The sequence below is a fragment of the Eretmochelys imbricata genome, chromosome 12, assembly GCF_965152235.1.
Source record: "Eretmochelys imbricata isolate rEreImb1 chromosome 12, rEreImb1.hap1, whole genome shotgun sequence".
Taxonomy (NCBI): domain Eukaryota; kingdom Metazoa; phylum Chordata; order Testudines; family Cheloniidae; genus Eretmochelys; species Eretmochelys imbricata.
In genome coordinates, this window is record NC_135583.1 from 20885914 (window position 1) to 20913175 (window position 27262).

At 45.0% G+C, this 27262-nt stretch overlaps 1 protein-coding gene across 1 annotated transcript in view; it reads left to right on the plus strand.

Moving 5' to 3' along the window:
* Positions 1-575: 575 nt before the first annotated feature.
* Positions 576-27262, plus strand: part of VSTM2B (V-set and transmembrane domain containing 2B) — a 36272-nt gene continuing 9585 nt past the window's right edge. The window contains exons 1-3 of the mRNA XM_077831253.1: positions 576-719; positions 2370-2399; positions 6396-6792. Of these exons, the coding sequence (XP_077687379.1) occupies positions 591-719; positions 2370-2399; positions 6396-6792 (556 nt within the window). The 5' untranslated portion in view covers positions 576-590. The remainder of the gene's footprint in view (positions 720-2369; positions 2400-6395; positions 6793-27262) is intronic.

Sequence of the window (27262 nt, forward strand, 5' to 3'; positions counted from 1 at the left end):
TAAGAACTTTACTGTTTGTGCAGCGTACGTGGTGGGGGGGGGTTTATACAGAAGAGGAAAAGGAGGTGAGGCGAGGGCAATTCAGGTGGTCACTGGGGGGTAGTTCTCTGAAGCCGGGAGGCACAGGGTACGCGGCAGGGTCTGCAGCCTGCCTGCGCCGGGCTGCAAGCGCTAGCGGGCTGTTTGGAGGAGAGCGATCTGAAACGTGCAGAGGTGTTGGCTGTCGATTTGTGTGGCAGATTTTCGGCCCAGGGAATCTGAACATCGGTTTCCTCCTTTTCCGAGAGGCGCTTTACTGTCAAACACTCCCCAGGCTTGTCTCCGTGGGCGCTGGCGCGGATGCACCGGTAGGTGCCCAGGCTGCGCGGGGAGGAGAACCGAGCTAGGTCTTCAGCCCTGAAAGGCGGGACGCTCTTTTACCCGACAGCGTTTAGCCCTCGAGTGAAAGCAGATCAGATTACGACGAACCGGACTGATTTTGTCTCTTAATCTCTCCTGTTAACCAGCCCTTGTAATTCTATCTTCTCCTCCCAGCTGCATTTACTGAAGTTCCCAAAGATGTGACTGTTAGGGAGGGAGATGATATTGAGATGCCTTGTGCTTTTCGGGCCAGCGGATCCACCTCTTACTCCTTGGAAATCCAGTGGTGGTACCTTAAAGAACCAGCCAGAGAACTTGCCCATGAATTAGCCATCAGTGCCCCCGGCAGCAGAAGCAAGGTAACAAAGTGCCACGGAAACATACATATTCATTAAGTGCAACATGCTCAGAGAGTGCTTAAAATAAAGCTAACGGACACTGCCGGTGACAGGAGCGTCCCCTGTTACATCCGTGAAGTAGGTAGTTATCCCTTGGTATCCTAAACTCTCCTGTGGAATGGGGGAGTGGAGGAGAGACTAGAAATTGGTGATCATGCGCCCCCAAAAATCCGACAGCACGTTGGGGATTGTAAACATGTTGTTCAAGAATGATAAATATCTGTCTCACTGCAAGCCCCATCGTTAAGCTTTAACCGGGTTTACTGTATTACATTACAAAGCGGGGATAAACAGGAGGCAACTGCGAAACTGAGCCAGTCTGAACTGAGCTGGAAATCACTACGAACAAACGCGGGAGCGGTTGATGAAACAAGATGAGCTCCTCTCTGTAGATGATTAACGAGAGCAGATGGAGGAGAGAAGGATAGGCTCCTAGCTGGAGATCCTGCAGGACAATTCTGCAGATCTATTTACATACTCAAATGAAGTGATTAACAGGCGTTAAGGAAAGCAGGGTAAATCTTGTGTATTCTGTCTCAACCCACAGTCGGCCTCTTGGCTTCAATATAGGCTCTAGTCTTAATGTCTAGGCTACGTTTCCCTATCCCCCAGTTTATTCTGCAGCCCAGATCTTGGCGCAACACCCTGTATTGGCAGCGTAATGCTGCTCAGTATATAAACCAGGTTAAACAGCAGAGGAGAAGTCTTGAGCAAGCGTTCCAAGGTGTGTCTTTCTAAAGTACACAACATCTGACCTTTTCCTACCACAGAGCCATTAAGCCTGATGATCCTCCCTGAGGAGCCCCTCATGCCTACACCAGGTCCTATCTATATGGCAGGCTTGTTTTCCTGCAAGGCTCCAATATAGATGCAAAGTATAAAGACTCCGAACTAATGTGATGCCGTCTGGCTGTAATGTAAAGTCTGTTGTCAGAGAGGGAAATAAATCGCTTGGATTTAAATGTCTTCTTTAACCTTATATAAAACTGCGAGCTGCTTTTACAATAAATGGTGACAGGGCATGCCCAGAAAATGACTATCTCCTTGGGAGGCGCATTAGAGAGATCAGAAGCATCATTTCCTTTTACAGTGAAGTTGATTGTAACAAGGAAATAATTCGATCCAAAAACTGATGAGCTGCATCTGATTTTGTGCTGTTTAGGGACTTCATCCCTGCACTAAAGCAATTCAGAATCTGGCTTCCCCGAGTCATTTCCATGCGCAGCTCTGCACTACCATAGAAAACAACCACTCTTGTCTAAAATAGCTATTTCAAATGTAATTGGTCTTTTTACAATTACCATTGCTCCGTTTATACAAGGAGCAAATATTCTTCTGCAGACATATATCCCTTAGCAACGGCAAAACTTTTACTACAGGCATCCAGTAAGCCCACTTACATTTTTCCAAAGCAATCCTGTTCCTTGAGCGCCAATTGATTAAATCAAATCCAAATTCTCCCCATAGTCACACACAATCAGTTCAAGTTATGAAAGTTGCACTGAAGATCTGTCTGCCCTACCTCTGTTTAGCTGGGGACTTAGGTGCTTATAATAATGTTAATATGCTTTAGGAGTCTAGTCTAACATGTTTCCTTCTCTGCTTTTTTAGGTAACAAATAAGGATGCAACTAAAATCAGCGTAAGTGCAGATCAAACAGAGTGATACACAATTTCTGTATGTCCATGCTGGTTTTGTAACACCCCAAGACATGATTTCAGCCAGTTTAACCCTCTAGAGCAACAGAAATGGCGGAGCACGGTGGGCATGTGCATATCTTCCTCTCCTTGGTGTGCCATATCGCCATCAAAATGTTACCATCTGTTGCTATTTTAACTGTGGAGTTTTTTACTTGCAAATCCAGGCAAGAGGTATTTGTTTTTTCTCCTCTTCTTTGATCTCACCTGGAAAGTACTGGAGGTCCGGTCAAGTGATAATTCTACTTTTCATGTGGCTGCCTCCACTACTGAAAACCCACTCCCCCCAGCAAGGTCAAATTTCTTTATAGCACATTATATCCAAGTGTTGTTGATTTGGGGCCCGATCCAGTCACTGATTTCACTGGGAGCATGGGCAGGCCCATTTATTTGTTTGGTTTTAATCCCATCACTGTCACTTTTCTATGTCCATCTGTGCAGGCTAGTGGAAGTAAGAAAAGCCTGCTAGGGAAGGTAGGGAGAATCTTGCAGAGATTAAACCCTGCAGTTAGGAGTAGAGATAGGATGAGATCTTTCATTCACTCAGGCTAATAGTCCCACTGAAATTAAAGGCAATCAGTAAAGCCAGCAGAATTTGATCCTTCATCCTGTGTGTATAATGGGGATATCTGAGGGTAGAAGGCACTAGGTAATGGCTAGAGTGTCAGACTTCGGGATGGTATGGGCAGTCTGGCCATTACATATGAAGGTATTTGGGTATTTTGTGTTGGATTGGGGGTAGGGAGAGATGCTGTTAGTTAAGGCCTGTATTTTTAGAAGGGAGGGGAAGGTTAGTGGCTGGGTGGTTTATGTTCCACTTTGTAGGGGGTAAGAGAGAGGAAATGCATTGTTTTTAGCAAGTGAGGTGTTGGAGTTGGGAGGATTAAGTGGCTGTGTTTCATTTTGGGGGAAGATTACTACTCAGATTTATTTTTAGAAAGGCAATTGGAGGATTAGTGGCTGACTGTTGGTTTTAGATGGGAGATGCCTTCAGTTTTGGAAGGGGATGAGGGCAGGATTAGTGGCTTTTTAACAATAAATGTAGAAAGAAGATGACATGTTTAATGTATGAACCTTGGGAAGAGGGAGGGACAGGATTAGTGGCTGGTGATTTGAGTGCTGTGAAGAGGTGCATTCAGTTTGGAAAAGAAGAACTGGAATTGGTGGCTGGGTTTTGGACTTTGATGGGGGAAATGCAGTGCTTACAGTATTTATGGAAGATAATGGGGTAGGAGCAATGGTTGTGTGTTTTTGTGTTTGATTTCTGGGAGGGAAGGAAAGAGATGCATTTACTTTCGGAGCTGAGGGTGTATGAGTGCCATGGGTGGGTGCACTGTTGAGTACCTTGTTCGGAAGTGGTGGATTCGGTAGTTTGGTGCTTGACTAGAGTTATGCATCATTTACTGCATTTAATTTTGGAAGGGCTGGGATAGGTTCAGTGACTTGGTAATTTGGGGGAGGGAGTCATTTATTTTAAGGAGGAGCTGGAAGGTTGGATTACAGAAGGAGAGAGATTTGGTTTTGGAGAGCAGCTGGGGTGGTCTCAGATGCTACGTGTTTGCTTATTGGAGGGGAGATCCTCCAAATTCTTAGAGGTGGTAAAGCAGGCTGGAGAGGAGGTGCATTAATTTCTGGGAGGAGCAGGCTTGGGGCTGGGGCAAGAGGGAAAGGTGCATTGGGGCAGGGGGAGGTGCATTGGAGCAGACTGGGGGAGGAGATTGGGGAGGTGCATTGGGGTAGGCTCCGGGGCAGAGGTAGATACACTGGGGCAGGCTCCAGGAGGAGATCAGATGGGAGGTGCATTGGGGCAGCCTCGGGAAGGAGATTGGGGGAGGTGCATTGGGACAATCTGGGTGCCTGGGGGAGGTGCATTGGGGCAGGCTCGGGGGCAGGGAAAGGTGCATTGGGGCAGGCTCGGGGAGGAGATTGAGGGAGGTGCATTGGGGCAAGCTGGGTGCCTGGGGGAGGTGCGTTGGGGCAGGCTCGGGGGCAGGGAAAGGTGCATTGGGGCAGGCTCGGGGAGGAGATTGGGAGGAGGTGCATTGGGGCAGGTTTGGGGGCAGAGGGAGGAGCACTGGAGCAGTCTCAGGGAGGCGATAAGGGGGGAGGTGCATTGGGGCAGGCTCGGGGAGGAGATTGGGGGAGGTGCATTGAGGTAGGCTGGGGGGTGGGGCGTGCATTGGGGCAGGCAAGGGGAGGAGATCGGCGGGGAGGTGCATTGGGGCAGGCTCGGGGAGGAGATCAGAGGGGAGGTGCACTGGGGCCGGGGGCAGGTGCATTGGGGCAGGCTCGGGGAAGAAATCGAAGGGAAAAGCATTGGGGCAGGCTCGGGGAGGAGATCAGAGGGGAAGTGCACTGGGGCCGGGGGCAGGTGCATTGGGGCAGGCTCGGGGAAGAGATCAGAGGGGAGGTGCATTGGGGCAGGCTCGGGGAGGAGATCGGAGGGGAGGTGCATTGGGGCAAGCTCGGGGAGGAGATTGGGGGAAGTGCATTGAAGTAGGCTGGGGGTTGGGGCGTGCATTGGGGCAGGCAAGGGGAGGAGATCGGAGGGGAGGTGCACTGCGGCCGGGGGCAGGTGCACTGGGGCAGGCTGGGGGAGGAGATCGGAGGGGAGGCGCACTGGGGCAGGCTCGGGAGGAGCTCGGAGGGGAGGTGACCAGAGGGGAAATGCACTGGGGCCGGGGCAGGTGCATTGGGGCAGGCTCGGGGAGGAGATCAGAGGCGAGCTGCACTGGGGCAGGCTCGGGGAGGAGAATCGGAGGGGAGGCGCACTGGGGCCGGGGGCAGGTGCATTGGGGTAGGCTCGGAGGGGAGGTGCATTGGGGCCGGCTCGGGGGGGGGGGAGATCGGAGGGGAGGTGCATTGGGGCCGGCTCGGGGGGGGGGAGATCGGAGGGGAGGTGCATTGGGGCCGGCTCGGGGGGGGGGGGAGATCGGAGGGGAGGTGCATTGGGGCCGGCTCGGGGAAGAGATCGAAGGGAAGTGCACTGGGGCCGGAGGCAGGTGCATTGGGGCAGGCTCGGGGAGGAGATTGGGGGAGGTGCATTGAGGTAGGCTGGCGGGTGGGGCGTGCACTGGGGCAGGCAAGGGGAGGAGATCAGAGGGGAGGTGCATTGAGGTAGGCTGAGGCGTGCATTGGGGCAGGCTCGGGGAGGAGATCGGAGGGGAGGCGCACTGGGGCCGGGGGCAGGTGCATTGGGGTAGGCTCGGAGGGGAGGTGCATTGGGGCCGGCTGGGGGGGGGGGAGATCGGAGGGGAGGTGCATTGGGGCCGGCTCGGGGGGGGGGGGAGATCGGAGGGGAGGTGCATTGGGGCCGGCTCGGGGGGGGGGGAGATCGGAGGGGAGGTGCATTGGGGCCGGCTCGGGGGGGGGGGGAGATCGGAGGGGAGGTGCATTGGGGCCGGCTCGGGGGGGGGGGGAGATCGGAGGGGAGGTGCATTGGGGCCGGCTCGGGGGGGGGGGGAGATCGGAGGGGAGGTGCATTGGGGCCGGCTCGGGGGGGGGGGGAGATCGGAGGGGAGGTGCATTGGGGCCGGCTCGGGGGGGGGGGGAGATCGGAGGGGAGGTGCATTGGGGCCGGCTCGGGGGGGGGGGGAGATCGGAGGGGAGGTGCATTGGGGCCGGCTCGGGGAAGAGATCGAAGGGAAGTGCACTGGGGCCGGAGGCAGGTGCATTGGGGCAGGCTCGGGGAGGAGATTGGGGGAGGTGCATTGAGGTAGGCTGGGGGGTGGGGCGTGCACTGGGGCAGGCAAGGGGAGGAGATCGGAGGGGAGGCGCACTGGGGCCGGAGGCAGGTGCACTGGGGCAGGCTGGGGGAGGAGATCGGAGGGGAGGCGCCCTGGGGCAGGCTCGGGGGAGGGCCCTGGCACCGGGGCAGGCTGCTGACCGCCGGCGGGGCTGCGCGGGGCAGTGACCGGCCGCGGGCTGTGGTCTCTTGCAGACGGTGCGGGTCCAGGGCAATGACATCTCGCACCGGCTGCGGCTGTCCGGCGTGCGGCGGCAGGACGAGGGCGTGTACGAGTGCCGGGTGTCGGACTACAGCGACGACGAGACCCAGGAGCACAAAGCCCAGGCGCTGCTGCGGGTCCTGTCGCGCTTCGCCCCGCCCGACATGCAGGCGGCCGAGGCGGTGTCGCACATCCAGAGCAGCGGGCCGCGCAGGTACAGCCCGGCCGGCAGGGCCACCGCCGAGCCCGGCCTGGAGAAGCGCCTGCTGCCGCCCCAGGGGGCCGGGGCCGGGGCCGCCTCCTCGCCCGCCGCTTCCACCACCGCGGCGTCCTCCTCGGCCTCGCCGCCTCCCGGCAAGGCCGCCATCCTCCGCCAGCAGCACGGATCAGGTAGGTGCCCTGCGGGCTCGGGGAGCGCGGTGGGAGCGCAGCGACACCCAGCGGGGCGCGGGCGGAGGTGCAAGGCGCCGAGCGAGGCTCCGTGTTCTGCAGGGAGGAACAACGGGCCCCTGCCATACAGTGAGCCCAGGGGTGTTAGTAGTATTGGGAGGCTCTCGGGCTCAGCCCCTTCCCCCCCCCCCTTCTGAGTCAGCGTGGCACCCGGCCAAAGTCCTCTAAGCAAAAGGGATTTGGGAGCTAAGAGAACAGGCCTCTAGTGGGGAGCCCTAGAGGAATGGGTTGCAAATGGGGGATTTTGAGGATTAGGGTTTGTTTGTTTGTGGAGTACTCATAGGTTTCCTTTCCAACTGGTATCAGCAAATTGTATCTGCTAGTAAAGGGAAAAAAGTCCATTACTGGCCCCGGTTTTGCACATTCTTTCGGCCTAGTCATTGTAGCTACCAGAGAGTTTCCTGGCCTCCACTATGGATGGTTTTAGTTTTTGTTTTTCGATTGCACATGTAATAAACATTTACCTTTTACTTCAATGGATGTTTCAGTTGTCTTTAAAGGCTTATCATGGATCTATCTTTCCATAGATAAAAGTAGACATAAATTGTACTGAAAGTAATGGATTAAAATGGGGGTGGCAATTGTGTCTGAATTGAAGGACAGACCATTTAATATCCTAATACAACCTTTACATGTGGGAGTGGTAGAATGGACCAAGTGGCAATAAAGCACTTCAGATTCTCTGTCATGGCAACATTATAAATAGTTTAAAATTGTTGCCTTTATTAAAATATATTAGTGCAGACCAGCAGTAGAAAGAAAGGTAATTAAGGGAGTAAAAACTAAGGTTCCAATTCTGCAAATAGTTAAGTATGTGAGTAAATTTATTTATATATTTAAGTGTTGAAAGGATCAAGTTTTAAGGCTCAATCCTGCACTATTTTAAAGTCAGTGAGTGTTTTGTGGGGAACTCCACTGGGAGTAGGATAGAAACCAGAGTTTTTTATGGAGGTATAAACTATACAATGTTACATTTTCAAAGTAATTTTCTACATCTGTGCTTTTTCTTTTGTTTTGGTTTTGAGTGGTAACAACATTCATAAAGTAAACTGTTACAATTTTTCTATAGAGGTCTTAAAGCGTCAATGCTACATGTTGACCTCTATGGGCAAGCCCTTGATCCCACATAGAACGGTATGCAGAATTCGGACAGAAGAAAGCTAAATGTCAGCTGCTGTACAATGATTCTGTATTTTAGCTTTTAGCATTCAAAGTGATTATATTACCATTTCTTTTAACAAAACTTGTAAATGCAAACACTGAGAAGCCTTTCTAAGCTAAGTTAATTTCTTTCATCACAGTAATTATTACTGTATTCGCAGAAAGAAAAGGAGTACTTGTGGCACCTTAGAGACTAACGAATTTATTTGAGCATGAGCTTTCGTGAGCTACAGCTCACTTCATCAGATGCATACCGTGGAAACTGCAGCAGACTCTATATATACACAGAGAATATGAAACAATACCTCCTCCCACCCCACTGTCCTGCTGGTAATAGCTTATCTAAAAGCCATTTCCAGCACAAATCCAGGTTTTCTCACCCTCCACCCCCCCACACAAATTCACTCTCCTGCTGGTGATAGCCCATCCAAAGTGACAACTCTTTACACAATGTGCATGATAATGAAGTTAGGCCATTTCCTGCACAAATCCAGGTTCTCTCACTCCCTCACCCCCCTCCAAAAACCCACCCCCATACACACACAAACTCACTCTCCTGCTGGTAATAGCTCATCCAAACTGGCCACTCTCCAAGTTTAAATCCAAGTTAAACCAGAACATCGGGGGGGGGGGGTAGGAAAAAACAAGAGGAAATAGGCTACCTTGCATAATGACTTAGCCACTCCCAGTCTCTATTTAAGCCTAAATTAATAGTATCCAATTTGCAAATGAATTCCAATTCAGCAGTTTCTCGCTGGAGTCTGGATTTGAAGTTTTTTTGTTTTAAGATAGCGACCTTCATGTCTGTGATTGCGTGACCAGAGAGATTGAAGTGTTCTCCGACTGGTTTATGAATGTTATAATTCTTGACATCTGATTTGTGTCCATTTATTCTTTTACGTAGAGACTGTCCAGTTTGACCAATGTACATGGCAGAGGGGCATTGCTGGCACATGATGGCATAAATCACATTGGTGGATGTGCAGGTGAACGAGCCTCTGATAGTGTGGCTGATGTTATTAGGCCCTGTGATGGTGTCCCCTGAATAGATATGTGGGCACAATTGGCAACGGGCTTTGTTGCAAGGATAAGTTCCTGGGTTAGTGGTTCTGTTGTGTGGTATGTGGTTGTTGGTGAGTATTTGCTTCAGGTTGCGGGGCTGTCTGTAGGCAAGGACTGGCCTGTCTCCCAAGATTTGTGAGAGTGTTGGGTCATCCTTTAGGATAGGTTGTAGATCCTTAATAATGCGTTGGAGGGGTTTTAGTTGGGGGCTGAAGGTGACGGCTAGTGGCGTTCTGTTATTTTCTTTGTTAGGCCTGTCCTGTAGTAGGTAACTTCTGGGAACTCTTCTGGCTCTATCAATCTGTTTCTTTACTTCCGCAGGTGGGTATTGTAGTTGTAAGAAAGCTTGACAGAGATCTTGTAGGTGTTTGTCTCTGTCTGAGGGGTTGGAGCAAATGCGGTTGTATCGCAGAGCTTGGCTGTAGACGATGGATCGTGTGGTGTGGTCAGGGTGAAAGCTGGAGGCATGCAGGTAGGAATAGCGGTCAGTAGGTTTCCGGTATAGGGTGGTGTTTATGTGACCATTGTTTATTAGCACTGTAGTGTCCAGGAAGTGTATCTCTTGTGTGGACTGGACCAGGCTGAGGTTGGTGGTGGGATGGAAATTGTTGAAATCATGGTGGAATTCCTCAAGGGCTTCTTTTCCATGGGTCCAGATGATGAAGATGTCATCAATATAGCGCAAGTAGAGTAGGGGCTTTAGGGGACGAGAGCTGAGGAAGCGTTGTTCTAAATCAGCCATAAAAATGTTGGCATACTGTGGGGCCATGCGGGTACCCATAGCAGTGCCGCTGATCTGAAGGTATACATTGTCCCCAAATGTGAAATAGTTATGGGTAAGGACAAAGTCACAAAGTTCAGCCACCAGGTTAGCCGTGACATTATCGGGGATAGTGTTCCTGACGGCTTGTAGTCCATCTTTGTGTGGAATGTTGGTGTAGAGGGCTTCTACATCCATAGTGGCCAGGATGGTGTTATCAGGAAGATCACCGATGGATTGAAGTTTCCTCAGGAAGTCAGTGGTGTCTCGAAGGTAGCTGGGAGTGCTGGTAGCGTAGGGCCTGAGGAGGGAGTCTACATAGCCAGACAATCCTGCTGTCAGGGTGCCAATGCCTGAGATGATGGGGCGCCCAGGAGTTCCAGGTTTATGGATCTTGGGTAGCAGATAGAATATCCCAGGTCGGGGTTCCAGGGGTGTGTCTGTGCGGATTTGATCCTGTGCTTTTTCAGGAAGTTTCTTGAGCAAATGCTGTAGTTGCTTGTGGTAACTCTCAGTGGGATCAGAGGGTAATGGCTTGTAGAAACTCGTGTTGGAGAGCTGCCGAGCAGCCTCTTGTTCATATTCCGACCTATTCATGATGACAACAGCACCTCCTTTGTCAGCCTTTTTGATTATGATGTCAGAGTTGTTTCTGAGGCTGTGGATGGCATTGCGTTCCGCATGGCTGAGATTATGGGGCAAGTGATGCTGCTTTTCCACAATTTCAGCCCGTGCACGTCGGCGGAAGCACTCTATGTAGAAGTCCAGTCTGCTGTTTCGACCTTCAGGAGGAGTCCACCTAGAATCCTTCTTTCTGTAGTGTTGGTAGGGAGACCTCTGTGGATTAGTATGTTGTTCAGAGGTATTTTGGAAATATTCCTTGAGTCGGAGACGTCGAAAATAGGATTCTAGGTCACCACAGAACTGTATCATGTTCGTAGGGGTGGAGGGGCAGAAGGAGAGGCCCCGGGATAGAACAGCTGCTTCTGCTGGGCTGAGAGTATAGTTGGATAGGTTAACAATATTGCTAGGTGGGTTGAGGGAACCATTGCTGTGGCCCCTTGTAGCATGTAGTAGTTTAGAAAGTTTAGTGTCCTTTTTCTTTTGTAGAGAAGCAAAGTGTGCGTTGTAAATGGCTTGTCTAGTTTTAGTAAAATCCAGCCACGAGGAAGTTTGTGTGGAAGGTTGGTTTTTTATGAGAGTATCCATTTTTGAGAGCTCATTCTTAATCTGTCCCTGTTTGCTGTAGAGGATGTTGATCAGGTGATTCCGCAGTTTCTTTGAGAGCGTGTGGCACAAGCTGTCAGCATAGTCTGTGTGGTATGTAGATTGTAATGGATTTTTTACCTTCAGTCCTTTTGGTACGATGTCCATCTGTTTGCATTTGGAAAGGAAGATGATGTCTGTCTGTATCTGTGCAAGTTTTTTCATGCAGTTGATAGATTTCCACTCCATACGGCTAAATGCAGTGCCTTGCATAATGACAGGTTTCAGAGTAACAGCCGTGTTAGTCTGTATTCGCAGAAAGAAAAGGAGTACTTGTGGCACCTTAGAGACTAACGAATCAGATGTCAAGAATTATAACATTCATAAACCAGTCGGAGAACACTTCAATCTCTCTGGTCACGCAATCACAGACATGAAGGTCGCTATCTTAAAACAAAAAAACTTCAAATCCAGACTCCAGCGAGAAACTGCTGAATTGGAATTCATTTGCAAATTGGATACTATTAATTTAGGCTTAAATAGAGACTGGGAGTGGCTAAGTCATTATGCAAGGTAGCCTATTTCCTCTTGTTTTTTCCTACCCCCCCCCCCCGATGTTCTGGTTTAACTTGGATTTAAACTTGGAGAGTGGCCAGTTTGGATGAGCTATTACCAGCAGGAGAGTGAGTTTGTGTGTGTATGGGGGTGGGTTTTTGGAGGGGGGTGAGGGAGTGAGAGAACCTGGATTTGTGCAGGAAATGGCCTAACTTCATTATCATGCACATTGTGTAAAGAGTTGTCACTTTGGATGGGCTATCACCAGCAGGAGAGTGAATTTGTGTGGGGGGGTGGAGGGTGAGAAAACCTGGATTTGTGCTGGAAATGGCTTTTAGATAAGCTATTACCAGCAGGACAGTGGGGTGGGAGGAGGTATTGTTTCATATTCTCTGTGTATATATAGAGTCTGCTGCAGTTTCCACGGTATGCATCTGATGAAGTGAGCTGTAGCTCACGAAAGCTCATGCTCAAATAAATTCGTTAGTCTCTAAGGTGCCACAAGTACTCCTTTTCTTTCTGCGAATACAGACTAACACGGCTGTTACTCTGAAACCTATTACTGTATTATGGCTCAATCCTGCTCCCATTGAGGTCAGTTGTAAAATTCCATTTACTTTAATGGTAGCAGGATCTGGCCCTTTTTGTTCTGCATTGTGAAGACTGTCAAGATATTCAGCATTATTCTGGCTGTGTTTGGTTCATGTGTTGGCCACTATCTTTTACATAATGTAGAGCAAGTAATCATGCCTCTATATATGGAAGATGACATATGGATAGTTGAGCATGCTCAGAAAAAGAATTGAGGTTACCTCACAGGAGAGGGCTTTTGGAGTGAGACTCATCTTTAAATGGAAATATACACCTTTCTTTATTCCCATTTACGCTCTTGCATCAAATATTTAAAGGCTTTGGATCAGATAATTGAAACCAGGCATGTCAGCTGTTACTATCCAGGAACTGTATGTAACTCACAGATAAACTGTCTTCTGTGATTTTTACCTATCTCTGTTCTTTGCACAGTCAAACATCATCCTGTGAAATCTGGGTTTTGTTTTGTACCATCTGAAAGAGTATTGTGTACTGTTTTGTTGACTAGTCACTTGGGCTAGTGAGGATGGCATGCCATCTGTCTAATAGTGACTTTTCAAGACAAATGAAAAAGTTCTGTCTTAAACCTTTTTGTGTGCACTATTGGTTGTAGATACTCCCATGGCTGACAGTGACACCAGGGAATTACACTAGAACAACAGAATACCTGTGAGCCATTCTTTTCCATTAAACATGTAGATTGTCATTTTAGCAGCCAGAATTGGCTTTGCATGTTGTTTTCACGTCTTCCCCTTCCCCCTGTTGATCTAAGTTTAACAGATATGTGGAGGATTAAAAAGTCTTGTGATGCCAGTGTTTCATTACTGACACAAGGAAGGGTCTTGCTATATAAAAGAGGTCTCATTTAGGCTATGTACTGTTATGCAACCTGCCCATCTAAGTCAACACTTGCATAGTTCATAAGCCCTGATAAAACAGTCTGCTCAAACTGTAATTGGCACAGTGCCGCCTTAACAGATGTGCATGAGTGCGTGCAGCCAAGAGAGCACGGTAGCAGTGTCTGTTAGGGCAAGATCTGCTGCCTAGATTATCTAAATTGCTGTCTAGCCTGATTTTTACATGCCTGTTGTTAGGGGATGTGTCACTGCTACATCATTCCTAGACTGGATTAATTTCCAAAAATAAAACACAACTGCTGCAGCCAGATATGGAGATACTGGGCTCATTTAAATCAAGTTGAAGATGGTGGAATGCAGAAAAGCATCTTGTAGTCCTGTCAGGGAGAGTCTCCATTTGGACACCCTTACAAAATAGGCTAAACCAAGATTTGCTGTTGTGACATCCTCTTTGCACAGGCTAGCATCAATGAACACTGCCACACAATGGCATACAAGTTGGTTACCTTTCAGGAAGAAAGTTGAGGTGGTTCTGTAGAGCTTGGGAAGTTGCTAGTTGTCATAGTGCTTATTTAATAAGGTGTGCAGGAGCCATTACTTGTGTCTACCTGCAGATAATACATTGTGTTTTATATTCTGTGCTTGTGTCTTGTGACGATAATGGGCTTTTCCTCCACTTGACTCGAGTCATTTTTACTTTGGTCTGTTACCGTTTCCATAGTTTTGCACAGGTAGGATCAGCGTAGAATTATTCTGATAATAAAATGTCGGTATGGGAAGGAGATCCACTATACCGCTCGAGGGATTAGTAACATGAAGACTTGGACCACCAAGTTGCTCTTTCTAATGCATTCCAGATTGATAGTGACTGAAAGTTATTGCCATCTGATGGCTATTTGGTGGCCTTTGTGAAACAAACTGGTGGTTGCTGTCCAGATTCTAGGGAACTGGTGTCCGCATCCTAAAAACTACAGTTGCAGCTGATGCCATTTTTGCTGTAGAGAGACACAGATTTGAATGGAGCGGTCCCTCCTTCTCAGAACTAAAGCACAGGGGCAAGGTGCTTTAGGGGAAGGTGACATTACCAGTACTAGTGTTTTGTCCATTTTTGTGGAAAAATAGAAAAGTCTTCACTCTAGGGCTCTTACTTGGACATGCGCTTGCACAAACACTAACATCTCTTTAAATGTGTTGAAAGAAACAGTCAGCATCACCCTGCAAGGCGTCTAATAATTAATATTTTAATGGCTGGGGTTTAGGAGATATTTTGACTGAGGTAGTTAGGCTTTTTTCATAAATAATGGCTTCTCTTTCTTTGTCTTGCTCTCAGAAAAGAAGCCTTATTTTGAGTTGACCCACTCATGGCAGTTTCTTGTTTAGCTCTTCACTGAATAGGGCTGACAGTCCAAGTCAAACCTCTACAATCAGAGGTGAATGAGCCCATAAGACACTAAATCCTGTGCTGGCTTACAGAGGCTCAGTATGAGTCAATAGCTGTGGAAATACAGGGTATCTGTAGCACCAGTGGGAAAAGCATCTGACAACTCACGTTGCTAGGCTCTAACTCCCCATGCACACTGCAGATTTGTCTGAGGATATGTGGTAGCTTTTCACAAGGGAAACTAGAAGAGGAGAGTGAGTATGCATCCCACAAAGAAGGGCTGTTCCATATGCAGAAGTACAAATGCTCTAGGTACCATTGATTGTTGGTGTAGGAGCTGAGCAGCAGTAACTGGAGATCTATTTGCCTGCATTCCTGCCTGAGCTAAATTCCAAAATGAATAGCTAAACCCAAGGTTAGCGAGAGGGTATGTAAAGTTTTACACTATGACCTTGCCACCTCATTTCTACACAGCTCTAGATCTGAAGCTGGTGAGTGATGCAATAGGCAATGCATCCAGAAGGGCTGTGCATATCTTTTTGTTTGGGAAGCCTTCTCACTGTGCCCCTACTACCTTCTTGTCCAACTACACACTTGCCTTTCTGGCTCTCCAGTCTGTTCAGCATTCAGTGTGCTGTGGGATATCTTGTTAGCATAGTAGTAATCCCAATTTATTGGAGAATGCGAGATTGAGACCCTTAATGGGTAAGACAGCAGGTGAGGATATGGCATAACATGGTAGAAGCATCAAGAGGCAGTAGAGGAAGTGTACAGACCATCAAGAAAGGTGTGAACTGAATAAAAGGAAACTGCACAGGGAAGGGAGCAAATCCCACTAAATATGAACTCAATAAGACATCTGTTAAAAGTGGTAATATAGGTCACTGCCTTGCAAACCCTATTGCCTGAGTGGATCCATGGGCTTTCATGCAACTACTCATCTAAGTAAGGGTTCCCATTACTGGGCCCATATTAATAATCTGTAAAGCAATAATTAATTATCAATATATGCTTCTTAAATAAAATGTTATTGACCAAACATACTGAATGGATTTTGATGGAAAGTAGTCCATTTACCATAAATAATACAGTACCTATTGTAGAAAATATTTTAAAACAAGAAAAACATGCGTGGTCACGGTTGGCTCTGTGGGAATATTGCCCTTTATTAAAGGAAATGCAAAGTGTGACAGTTGAGTGGCAGAAGTCAATCCTTCCATTGTAGCATTAACTATCTGTCCCACATATCTGTTCCGTTTAGCAAAATTACACACCGTCTTATGTTGTTCTGGGTTTTGTAAAACACACTGATGGCACTATATAAATAATGTATGCCCAGTTATTTGCACTTTAAAAATGTGCACAACATCATTAGTAGAATGTTTGTAATGCCATAAGCCCCAAAACATTTCTAGTTATAAAAGACCTAATCCTACTCCTCATATATTATGTGGGGTTTTGTCATTAAATAAAAGCAGAAATGGTCCCAAACACAGGGTATATAGTTGCCATCAGTTTTTAAGACGAGCTCCTGTTTATTTCAGTGGGCTGTTCAGTGTAAAAGTTGACGACATGATATGGACTACTGTTTGCTGGATAATTTGGGACTCCTCCTGTTCCCAGTGCAAAAAGAGTTTTCCCAGTAGTTTCAGTGTAGTGGTATAGGGCTTCCTGTGTACGATACTCCAGCAGTTTTAATTATAGGGTCAATTGCTGCCCTCAAATGTGCTTGCAGGGCTCTTCAGTGGGAGTCCCATGCAGGCAGTCAAGGACAAAAACGTGGTCCTTTTTATCTTCTAATTGATTTTAAAGTGGATTAGATGTGGCTATTATAGACATTTTCTAAAGGATATGTAGTTCCATTTGACAGACCCAGATCTAAATGGGAAATCCATACTATGGGGCCTGTAGGCTGTAGCAGGGGTGCTGGAACAATGTTTAGAGTGGGGGTGCTAATGGTGGAAACCATGTATTTGGTATTACTACTTCAAGCAAGAGGGGTGTGGTAGCACCCCAAGCTTCTCTACTTCCAGCATCACTGGCCTGTAGTTCGAAATAGCATGTAGCGCAAACTTCTGATCAACTTTGTAAAGATAGAAGAGAACAAATCCAACGTTGTTGTAAAATTGTTGCATAATATGTCAAATATTAGCGTGTCAAATAGAAGATTATCTGTAATATTTAAACTAATATATAAAACAGAGCTGTGATCTAATGAGATTTAGAGAGATTATTGCTTGCCTGCCATAAAGGTGGATTATCTAAAGTATTTAAATCAATATGGAAATTGTTACTTAGGCTGTAAGTAAGGCAAGCCCTACTACTAAGATTACCTTTGGTAATAGTCATGTTGTAATACTTGGGGGTCATCTGTATGAGCCCCAAAATACAAAGAAGACCAAAATTAAACTCAATTTAAAAAATAAAAGTTAAACTAGAACTGTCAAATAAAATCAGGCTGAACAAGTATAACAACATGCAGAGCATTAAACTTTTCAGACGTGCATCTGTGTTTGACTTTATTGTACTGAAGTAGCATTTAGTGGTCCTATGTGTATCACGGCCCCATTATCTAGGGATTCTACATTTGTCTATAAAACTGTACAGTACAAGAAAGTCCCTGCCCCAAAGAGTGTACAGTCTAAATAGACAAGGCCGACAAAAGGTGGAAGGGAGTAAAGATCAAGTGATTTGCCCAAGCTGTGGCATAGCTAGAAATTGAACCCATGCTTCCTGAATTTCAGTCCACTGCCTTAACAAGACAAACCTTACACTCTGATTAAGTGACAGACACATATAATCTACATATTTATCTCCTGAAAGACAAGTCGGTTGCATTGTCTGCACAACAGTCTTGTAAAGAATGTCTAAAAGGGGCTGCCCGTAAGCTATGTAACACATTATGGGGTAGGTGGGTCCTTCGTTTTGCATGTTTCAGTGTTACAAGGGGGTAATCACCAAAAATGTGTCTCATAATTTATGGATTGCCCCAAATATGTGCCTATGTACTGGCTTTGGGGCAGATTTTAGATGAACCTGTGTTTTGAACATAGATTACAAATAGGAGCTTCAGAATTCCCTTTTATTTGCTTGATCTTTAGTCACAAAGTTCTGAAGCAGAAGCCTTTAAATAAAATAAACAAAGATAAGAATGTGGAACAAAAAGCTATTCTTCATTATGCTTGAAATGCTCGGAAGTACACTGCAAAACTCGAGCCTGAATGCAGAGATGGATTGTTCATAGTAGGGAAGCAAATGAGTGCAAAAAAAAAAAAAAAAAAAAAAAAAGCCTTTTCTGGCTGATGCTAAAGAAATCCCTGTTTGTGCCTTCTCTGTTGGAGCATATGTTCTGAGATAACATAGCCAATGAAAGCGCCTAATTCTGTACTCGTTGTGCATGCAGAACTCCCAGCCCCATTGGAGGGGAGTGCATATATGTAGACAGGCCTTGAGCTGGGATGGGCCGTGGAGCCACAAAGTTTGGATCAGAGAATCCACTGAGGTGAGAAGACGACGTGAGAGGACATTAGCGCCTGCTATGGGGACTGCAGAAGGCGTGTTGTCAGAGCAGGGAAGTTAGAGTGCTATAAGCACTTAGATTTGTTATGATAGCCCTTTGTTGTGGTTTGTTGGAAGCCCTTTGTTCAGATTGGATTTGGGCTCAGTTTCAGACTGGAACTGGGGACAAAAACTACAGCTTGGGTCTAAAGCTCTGCTTTAGAGTTTAGTCAGGCTCGGGCTGGTCTGATGCATGTCAGTCCAAAGAGTTTCCAGTGGAACTAATTTACCTTTATGCATCAGTTTTTCATACAGTAACTTGGAAAGGCAAACCTTGTAACTTTTTATATGGCTCAGTTTCCCCACTCTCCCAGCTCCCCAATGTCTGCACCTGGTGCTTTCAGTGAGATCACACTCCACATTCCAAGAGGCTGACTATTGCCATTGCACAAAGTAAATGAAATCTTGGTCATATAGCCTTTTTCCTATACATGAAGTACGATATCAAGATACACTGGGCATAAATGAAATCAGAATAAGCTCCTAAATGTCACTGAGTGATAAAAGTGCAAAAGGAATTTCTCATTAAATACACATAGCTAATGTTTTAAAAGCTAGGCATATTAAGAATTCTCTTGGTTTCCAGTAGGGACAAGTGAGGTCAAGTGCTTTTTTGTAATGTGATATTGATTAGTTCATAGACTGGACAAAAGTAAGAACTCTGTTGCAATGTCTTCAGCACAAACGAGTTAGGCCAGGCTAATTATTGTGAAAAATATTATTTATTTAATTAGCTCTCACCTGCAATGCAAAAGTATACTAGCTTATGCCAGACTAGAACAAAGAAAGCTAGACGTTTATTTATATATTTTAAAGTATGTGTAAATTGTAATAAAGAAAAAGTATTAGAAAAGCAATGGAAACTGGGCTCCACAGGAAACTGAGCCTTATCTATTGTGGACTACATTTTCAAAGAGCTTTCTAAATTGCATTTGCATCAATACTGCTTGCCCATGTATCCATTTATGAGTGAAAAATGGTCATTTGGAGGTCGAAAACTATGTGCCTAAATGTCTGTCTGTGTACCCCAGCATATGAGTTGCATGGTTTCTGTGCATGCAAACAAGAACACTTTGCAAATTTTGAAGGTACATGTCCAGTGGTTGTTTTGCAAAATCAGTCTCTAATGTGTAGAAGTTGTTCACAATCAGTACTTCTTGCAAGAGAAGCTGGTAATAGATAGTTGAGGACTCCAGTATACTGGTATAGTGTTAATGTATTCATTTTTACGGGGTGGATTGTATTGTAATATTTAGTATTGTATTCCCCTAATCTTTAAAGTAGTACACTTAAAATACTTTTATAACACCAGCATTGGGAGCCAAGAATGCAATAACCAAACCTAGTTATAAGAGGATTATTATAGTGGGGTTTGTAGTTGAAAAGCAAAAGTATGACAGCATTTGCTAGAAAATGAGTCTGATAATAGTCCTATAAAGACTGTAGTTTGTCTTTACTTACCAGTCTGAGAGGACTGTGTTAGTAATAAGATGGCTTCATTATAGGTTTTAATTTAGCTCTTTTAAAGCAGTGAGTATTGTGACAGGTTCACAACTGCTATTTACTATGTGTTGTTAAAATTAGATAATGGCAAAGCAATTCTATGTGTCAGTAATAAAATGGGGGTGTCAGCAAAATAGTATTATTTGTCACAACAGCAGTTAACAACCAAGTATTTTGTGTTGCTAGGCTGTCATCAGTTGGGAGGCAATTGTGTTAACAGGAAAGTAGAGCAGTTTGACAGAACAGCAACTGTGTTCTGTGGAGAAGCTGGTGTGTTTGCAATACAGAGCTTATTGTGACCCAGTCGGAGAAAAGAAATTTAGTTATGATGTCAAGTGGTTACAATAACTTGCTGAGGCCTGCCCATATATTTGCATAGATTAGTGGTATGAAGCAGAATGTTCTTTTTGAATGTGCTAATGACAGGTGTTAACCTCAAGACTAATTATGACAGGATTAACAATTAATTTGATGCCATCTTATATCTATCATATTAGTCAATTTTCAGACATACTCTAGCTTAGTTTAACTAAAACACATTTTACTTGCCTTGTAGATATAAAAAAGCAGTGTGCTTCCAAGTGCTTCTAATGTGAATCCTATTGGGTTTTTGTTTTTGTTTTTACTTCTTTCCATTTCACATAAAAAGACGGCATTCACTGTTATCCCTCTGCCTACACTTTTTCCCTAGCAAGTGTCTTGTTGGCTATTTTTGTAAAAATTGTATTTCATAGCTCTCAATGGAAAGTGTTACAGCTACTTTCTTTTACTCCAGAAGAGGATGGTGGCTGTCCTTTTTGTCAGATTCACCAATGGAAAGTGTGTGAGCATGCACACAGCTGCACACACAAACTTGTATGTACGTACGTATGTATAGACAGAGGGAGGGTGATCTCTTCTTCCTAGAGACTGGGGCTCGCAGCTCTTAAAATATTTACTTTTCCCATGTAGACTGGGGCCTGAGATTTCAAGACTGCTCCTGAACCTCACTCTGTCTTATTCATGTAAAGTACTCTGCTAACACACCTAATACTTATTCTTTGACCTATGGAAGGGAGATAGTTATTGTCTGGAAAATCCCAAAGTAAAAGTACATTGACTTCAGTAATTCAGAAACTTCCAGATTTAAATGCTGATTAACAACATATAGGGATTTCTCCTGTGAAGTCAAAGCTACTTCACTGACAAGTGTTGGACCTATGAATGGTAAAACCTTGTTTGCTACCTAAGGCCCCCCTCCTGTGAACACTTAGTACAGGGCATAGTGTTTACTACTAGCTTACTAAAGTGAAGTTAAATTGTCATCTTTTGCAGTTTTGTTGTAAGCCTTACAATAGTTGGTGTTTCTCTTGAAGTCCAGCTCCTGGAGTCATCTGAACACATAAATATCCCAGCTTTCACTTTAAAAATAGTTTCTAGCTGTCATGGTTGCAGAGGAAAGTTTGAAAATGTGGCCCGAGTGCACTCTAAAAACCAGAAGGCAAGTAAAACCCCCCAAATGTACTGTTTATACAAAATCTCATTTTTAAATCAAAAAGAAAAGGAGTACTTGTGGCACCTTAGAGACTAACCAATTTATTTGAGCATAAGCTTTCGTGAGCTACAGCTCACTTCATCAGATGCATACTGTGGAAAGTGTAGATGATCTTTTTATACACACAAAGCATGAAAAAATACCTCCTCCCACCCCACTCTCCTGCTGGCAATAACTTATCTAAAGTGATCACTCTCCTTACAATGTGTATGATAATCAAGGTGGGCCATTTCCAGCACAAATCCAGGGTTTAACAAGAACGTCTGGGGGGGGGGGAGGAAAAAACAAGGGGAAATAGGTTACCTTGCATAATGACTTAGCCACTCCCAGTCTCTATTCAAGCCTAAGTTAATTGTAACCAATTTGCAAATGAATTCCAATTCAACAGTTTCTCCCTGGAGTCTGGATTTGAAGTTTGTTTGTTGTAATATAGCAACTTTCATGTCTGTAATCGCGTGACCAGAGAGATTGAAGTGTTCTCCAACTGGTTTATGGATGTTATAATTCTTGACATCTGATTTGTGTCCATTTATTCTTTTACGTAGAGACTGTCCAGTTTGACCAATGTACATGGCAGAGGGGCATTGCTGGCACATGATGGCATATATCACATTGGTGGATGTGCAGGTGAACGAGCCTCTGATAGTGTGGCTGATGTTATTAGGCCCTGTGATGGTGTCCCCTGAATAGATATGTGGGCACAATTGGCAACGGGCTTTGTTGCAAGGATAAGTTCCTGGGTTAGTGGTTCTGTTGTGTGGTATGTGGTTGTTGGTGAGTATTTGCTTCAGGTTGCGGGGCTGTCTGTAGGCAAGGACTGGCCTGTCTCCCAGGATTTGTGAGAGTGTTGGGTCATCCTTCAGGATAGGTTGTAGATCCTTAATAATGCGTTGGAGGGGTTTTAGTTGGGGGCTGAAGGTGACGGCTAGTGGCGTTCTGTTATTTTCCTTGTTAGGCCTGTCCTGTAGTAGGTGACTTCTGGGAACTCTTCTGGCTCTATCAATCTGTTTCTTCACTTCCGCAGGTGTGTATTGTAGTGTAAGAATGCTTGACAGAGATCTTGTAGGTGTTTGTCTCTGTCTGAGGGGTTGGAGCAAATGCGGTTGTATCGCAGAGCTTGGCTGTAGACGATGGATCGTGTGGTGTGGTCAGGGTGAAAGCTGGAGGCATGTAGGTAGGAATAGTGGTCAGTAGGTTTCCGGTATAGGGTGGTGTTTATGTGACCATCGTTTATTAGCACTGTAGTGTCCAGGAAGTGGATCTCTTGTGTGGACTGGACCAGGCTGAGGTTGATGGTGGGATGGAAATTGTTGAAATCATGGTGGAATTCCTCAAGGGCTTCTTTTCCATGGGTCCAGATGATGAAGATGTCATCAATATAGCGCAAGTAGAGTAGGGGCGTTAGGGGACGGGGCGGGGGGGTGAGAAAACCTGGATTTGTGCTGGAAATGGCCCAACTTGATTATCATACACATTGTAAGGAGAGTGATCACTTTAGATAAGCTATTACCTGTAGGAGAGTGGGGTGGGAGGAGGTATTTTTTCATGCTTTGTGTGTATAAAAAGATCTTCTACACTTCCCACAGTATGCATCCGATGAAGGGAGCTGTAGCTCACGAAAGCTTATGCTCAAATAAATTGGTTAGTCTCTAAGGTGCCACAAGTACTCCTTTTCTTTTTGCGAATACAGACTAACACGGCTGTTACTCTGAAACCTACCATTTTTAAATCAATCTCTTAATTTTGGGGTGCTGGCTCATTATTTTTGGATGTTTGGAGTTGGCGCTATAGCAACGTGACTATTCACAGAAGGAAGCACTAAGCCTAGTAGTAAAGTGTTTGCAGACTGGGTCCTAATTTCTTAACATTTTTACAACTACTAATGTGGTAATTTATTCTCTTATATCTTTTAAAGCTTATTAGCTGAAGATCAATCCTTCACTAATCTCACTAGTCTTTCCTTTTAAAAAGAATAGTGTATTTTATCCCACATTATCAAAGCTCCAGGGGGAAAATTAATGACATTATTGTTCTGTTAGCATCCTAGGCATACTGCTATAGGAAATTCTATAACTGGCGCACATTCACAGCAATATATTCTTATCTGATTTTTGGTGTCTTGGTTCCACATCATGGAGACTTGCTCACGGACACCAGAGCAGCAATCTATTCTATTAATTTACCATGACGAAGAACCTGACTGCAGACCCCAGAAGCGGAACTGTATTAGTTTATTTAAATTCAGACTGGTATAATAGTATTCTGGCTGTATAAGCTAGAAAGAACAAATTACTATAGTTTATGCGTAGAGAGACATTTCTCTGCTGGGCTTTGTGGATGCAGAGTTCAGACCTGATTCAACAGTTTCCATAATCAAATGTTGGTATTTATGAGAGGCAGAATTAGACTTTCCTTAAGACTGCTCTGTGTGGCAATTCCTGTCCTAAGTGGTGCAAGTGGTTGTTTGGGAATACGAGCACACTGATTCCTTTAAACGTGCTCTTCTGATCCTTCTTGAGACTTTCCCTGGGAGCTCGGCTCTCCCAAGTTTACTAACATGATTTGTAGGTATCCATCCTGCCATGGAAGAACAGAGATGCTGTCTTGATTTTCTGCTCTCTTCCTTATGTGCATTCCAGCAAATTTACCAAACGCATTAGTGTAGCTTGCCTCTATTAAATATAACCATTAACAAACAGTAATTAAACAACAGAAATAATGTGCTACGTAGGAACATAGCAGTTGTCCTACTGGATCATGCTACTGAGCTATTGACTCCTATAACCTCTTAAAAAGTGTCCAAAACCAGATGATCCAGCAGAAACTGTAAAAACCTCCTAAAAGATGATTGATGGGCCTCTGTACCATATATATGTTTGGAAGGGATTGTCAGTCCTAATGTTTTGAAAATATTGTATTTGGTCCTAATAAATTTCAGTTGTAATGAGCTCTACTGTAATCAGAGATCCATCCACTTTTGATAATTGTGGTGACTTGCAGAAGATACATTATACTTTATTTCCCCATCAGTTCCTCAATCTGTCCTATGTAGCCCCACAGGCGTGCAAACAAATTCTCTGCCAGCAAAACGTTGTAATGCTTTAGAAAATAAACATTGAAGGAGCAGCCCAACATTGCTTCATGGCACAAGTTCACAGATTTCCCCCATTGCCTCTCTCCTCTCCTCCCCGCCTAATCTGTTTATATACTTCTAATGCATCCATAACGGTATTTAAGGCTGTGAATCTGTCACAGAGGTCATGGATTCCATGATTTTCCCTGACTTCCGTGACTTCTGCAGCAGCTGGTGTTTAGGTGTGTGGGAAGGGGCTCAGGGCTAGGGGCAGGGGATTGGAGGAGGGGGTGCTTACCTGGGGTTGGGGGGCCTCCCTGCAGCTCTTAGGTGGCGGACGGGCTGGGGGAGGTCTCTGTGCCGTGTGCTGCTGGCACCTGCTGGCCCCGCCCCCGCAGCTCCCATTGGCTGCGGTTCCAGGCCCATGGGAGCTATGGCAGCCAGCGCTTCTGGCGGGAGCAGCGGAGGAGCCCCTGCCTTCTCCACCTAGGAGCTGCAGGGATGCAAAGCCAGATAGGGAATCCCGCCAACCCTCCCTCCCACAGCACCAGTCTTTTATCATGAAAGATGAACTTATAAATGTAGAACTATGTACAAAAAAAACCCTGCACTCAAAAATAAAACAATGTAAAACTTTAGAGCCTACAAATCCACTCAGTCTTACTTCTTGTTCAGCCAATTGCTCAGACAAACGAGTTTGTTTACATTTGCAGAAGATAATGCTGCCCGCTTCTTGTTTACAATGCCACTTGAAAGTGAAAACAGGTGTTTGCCTGGCACTCTTGTAGCTAGTGTAGCAAGATATTTACATGCCAGATGTACTAAAGATTCATATGTTCCTTAATACTTCAGCCACCATTCCAGGGGACACGCGTTCATGCTGATGACGGATTCTGCTTGATAACTATCCAAAGCAGTGTAGACCGACGCTTGTTCATTTTCATCATCCTGAGTCAGATGCCACCAGCAGAAGGTTGATTTTCTTTTTTGATGGTTCGGGTTCTGTAGTTTCCACATCAGAGTGTTGCTCTCTTAAGACTTCTGAAAGCATGCTCCACACCTCGTCCCTCTCAGATTTTGGAAGGCACTTCAGATTCTTAAATCTTGGGTCGAGTGTTGGAGCTATCTTTAGAAATTTCACATTGGTATCTTCTTTTCATTTTGTCAAATTTGCAGTGAAAGTGTCTTAAAATGAACATGTGCTGGGTCATTATCGGAGACTGCTATAACATGAAATATATGGCAGAATGTGGGTAAAACAGAGCAGGAGACATACAATTCTTCCCCAGGGAGTTCAGTCACAAATTTAATCAATGCATTTTTTTTTTTTAACAAGCGTCATCAGCATGAAAGCATGTTCTCTGGAATGACGGCCGAAGCATGTGAGGCATATGAATCTTTAGTGCATCTGGCACATAAATATCTTGCGATGCCAGCTACAACAGTGTCATGTGAATGTCTCTTCTCACTTTCAGGTGACATTGTAATTAAGAAGTGGGCAGCCTTATCTCCCATAAATGTAAACAAACATATTTCTCTTAGCGATTGGCTGAACAAGAAGTAGGACTGAGTGGACTTGTAGGCGCTAAAGTTTTACATTGTTTTGTTTTTGAGTGCAGTTATGTAACAAAAACCCCTGCATTTGTAACTTGCACTTTCATGATAGAGATTGCACTATAGTACTTGTCTGAGGTGAATTGAAAAATATTATTTCTTTTGTTTATCATTTTTACAGTGCAAATATTTGTAATAAAATAATATAAAGTGAACACTTTACACTTTGTATTGTGTGTTGTAATTGAAATATATTTGAAAATGTAGAAAAACATCCAAAATATTTAATAAATTTCAGTTGGTATTCTATTGTTTAACAGTGTGATTAATCGCGATTAATTTTTTTGAGTTAATCGCATGAGTTAACTGCAATTAATCAATAGGCCTACTAAAAATAGCTGTGACTAAAATGTAGCCTTATCCATATTTCATATAAAAGCAGAGCATTCATCAAGACACCAACATCTTCCACCTGCTGAAGGAGCAAACAAAATAAAAAGTCAACTGCTTCACAGATCTAATTTTTTTTTTACAAAAATATGATTTCTCACCAGTGTTGAACATATACCTTGTTCAGCCCTATACACAATCTCTGCAAAACCTTCTGTATCCTCTCTAATCAACCTCACCCCCCGTATTTTTCCCTAACCCAGCACCATAGTACTGTGACGGGTGAACCTCAAAATGCTTTTTTAGATAAATACTGAATAGTCCAGATGCTATTTCAAACCTTATCTGACGTGTCAGAATCTTTGGGTCTGTGCAATTGGGCTGGAAATATCATTAGAATAATTTTTCTTGTATTTTTCCATTACAACTAGAGGATTGACATGATTAATAAGTACAGTGAGGCTATGCTCAAATAGATTTGGAGTAAGTTGAGGGGGGATCTGGGTGTGATTGAGGAGACTTAAGATGATGATGGAATTTTGTAAGATCTCCCAGGACTGTTGGCAAATAAAACTAACTTCCATTTCTGCAAGGAGTTTGAGGTATAAATGTGTGGGCAGGTGGGAGGGGCATGGGGGATGGACTTTTTACTCTTTCAGGAATCCACAAAAACAGGAAATAAGAATATCCTTCACCCAAACATATATGAGGGTCTGCGGTGACCTGGTAAACCACAGCAATAGGCAGAAGACGGGAGAGAGAAGGACCACCGCTCGCATCCTCTTTCACAGCTGCATAGTATTGTAAATCCAGTCTGATGTGAAGTAGCTTTCTCAAGACACCATAATCATGGAAGGAGAGTTAAAATTCTAAGTCATAAGCAGAAGTGTGCAATGGGAGAAAAACTCATTACCATCACTACTTCATGCTTCATCCCATGTGGCTTAATGTGAAGGCATCCCATTCAGTGGTTTAAGAACGTGTGGGAGGACAGCATCCTATCAGCCAAATCTAGGCCCTGATTCTGCTTCTAGCTGCATGGTGGCGCTTATCTAGGATGTGCAGGGTCCAACTGTGCAGAGCCAGTTGGAAGTCAGGACTTTAAACCAGTGGAGTGCAGAGAGTTTAGTAGCCTTGGATGAAGCTTCATGTTACCAAAGGCTGGGAATAATTTTGTGACAATGGAGCACCTACTTCTAACTAGTGGTGTACGAGGATTTGGCTG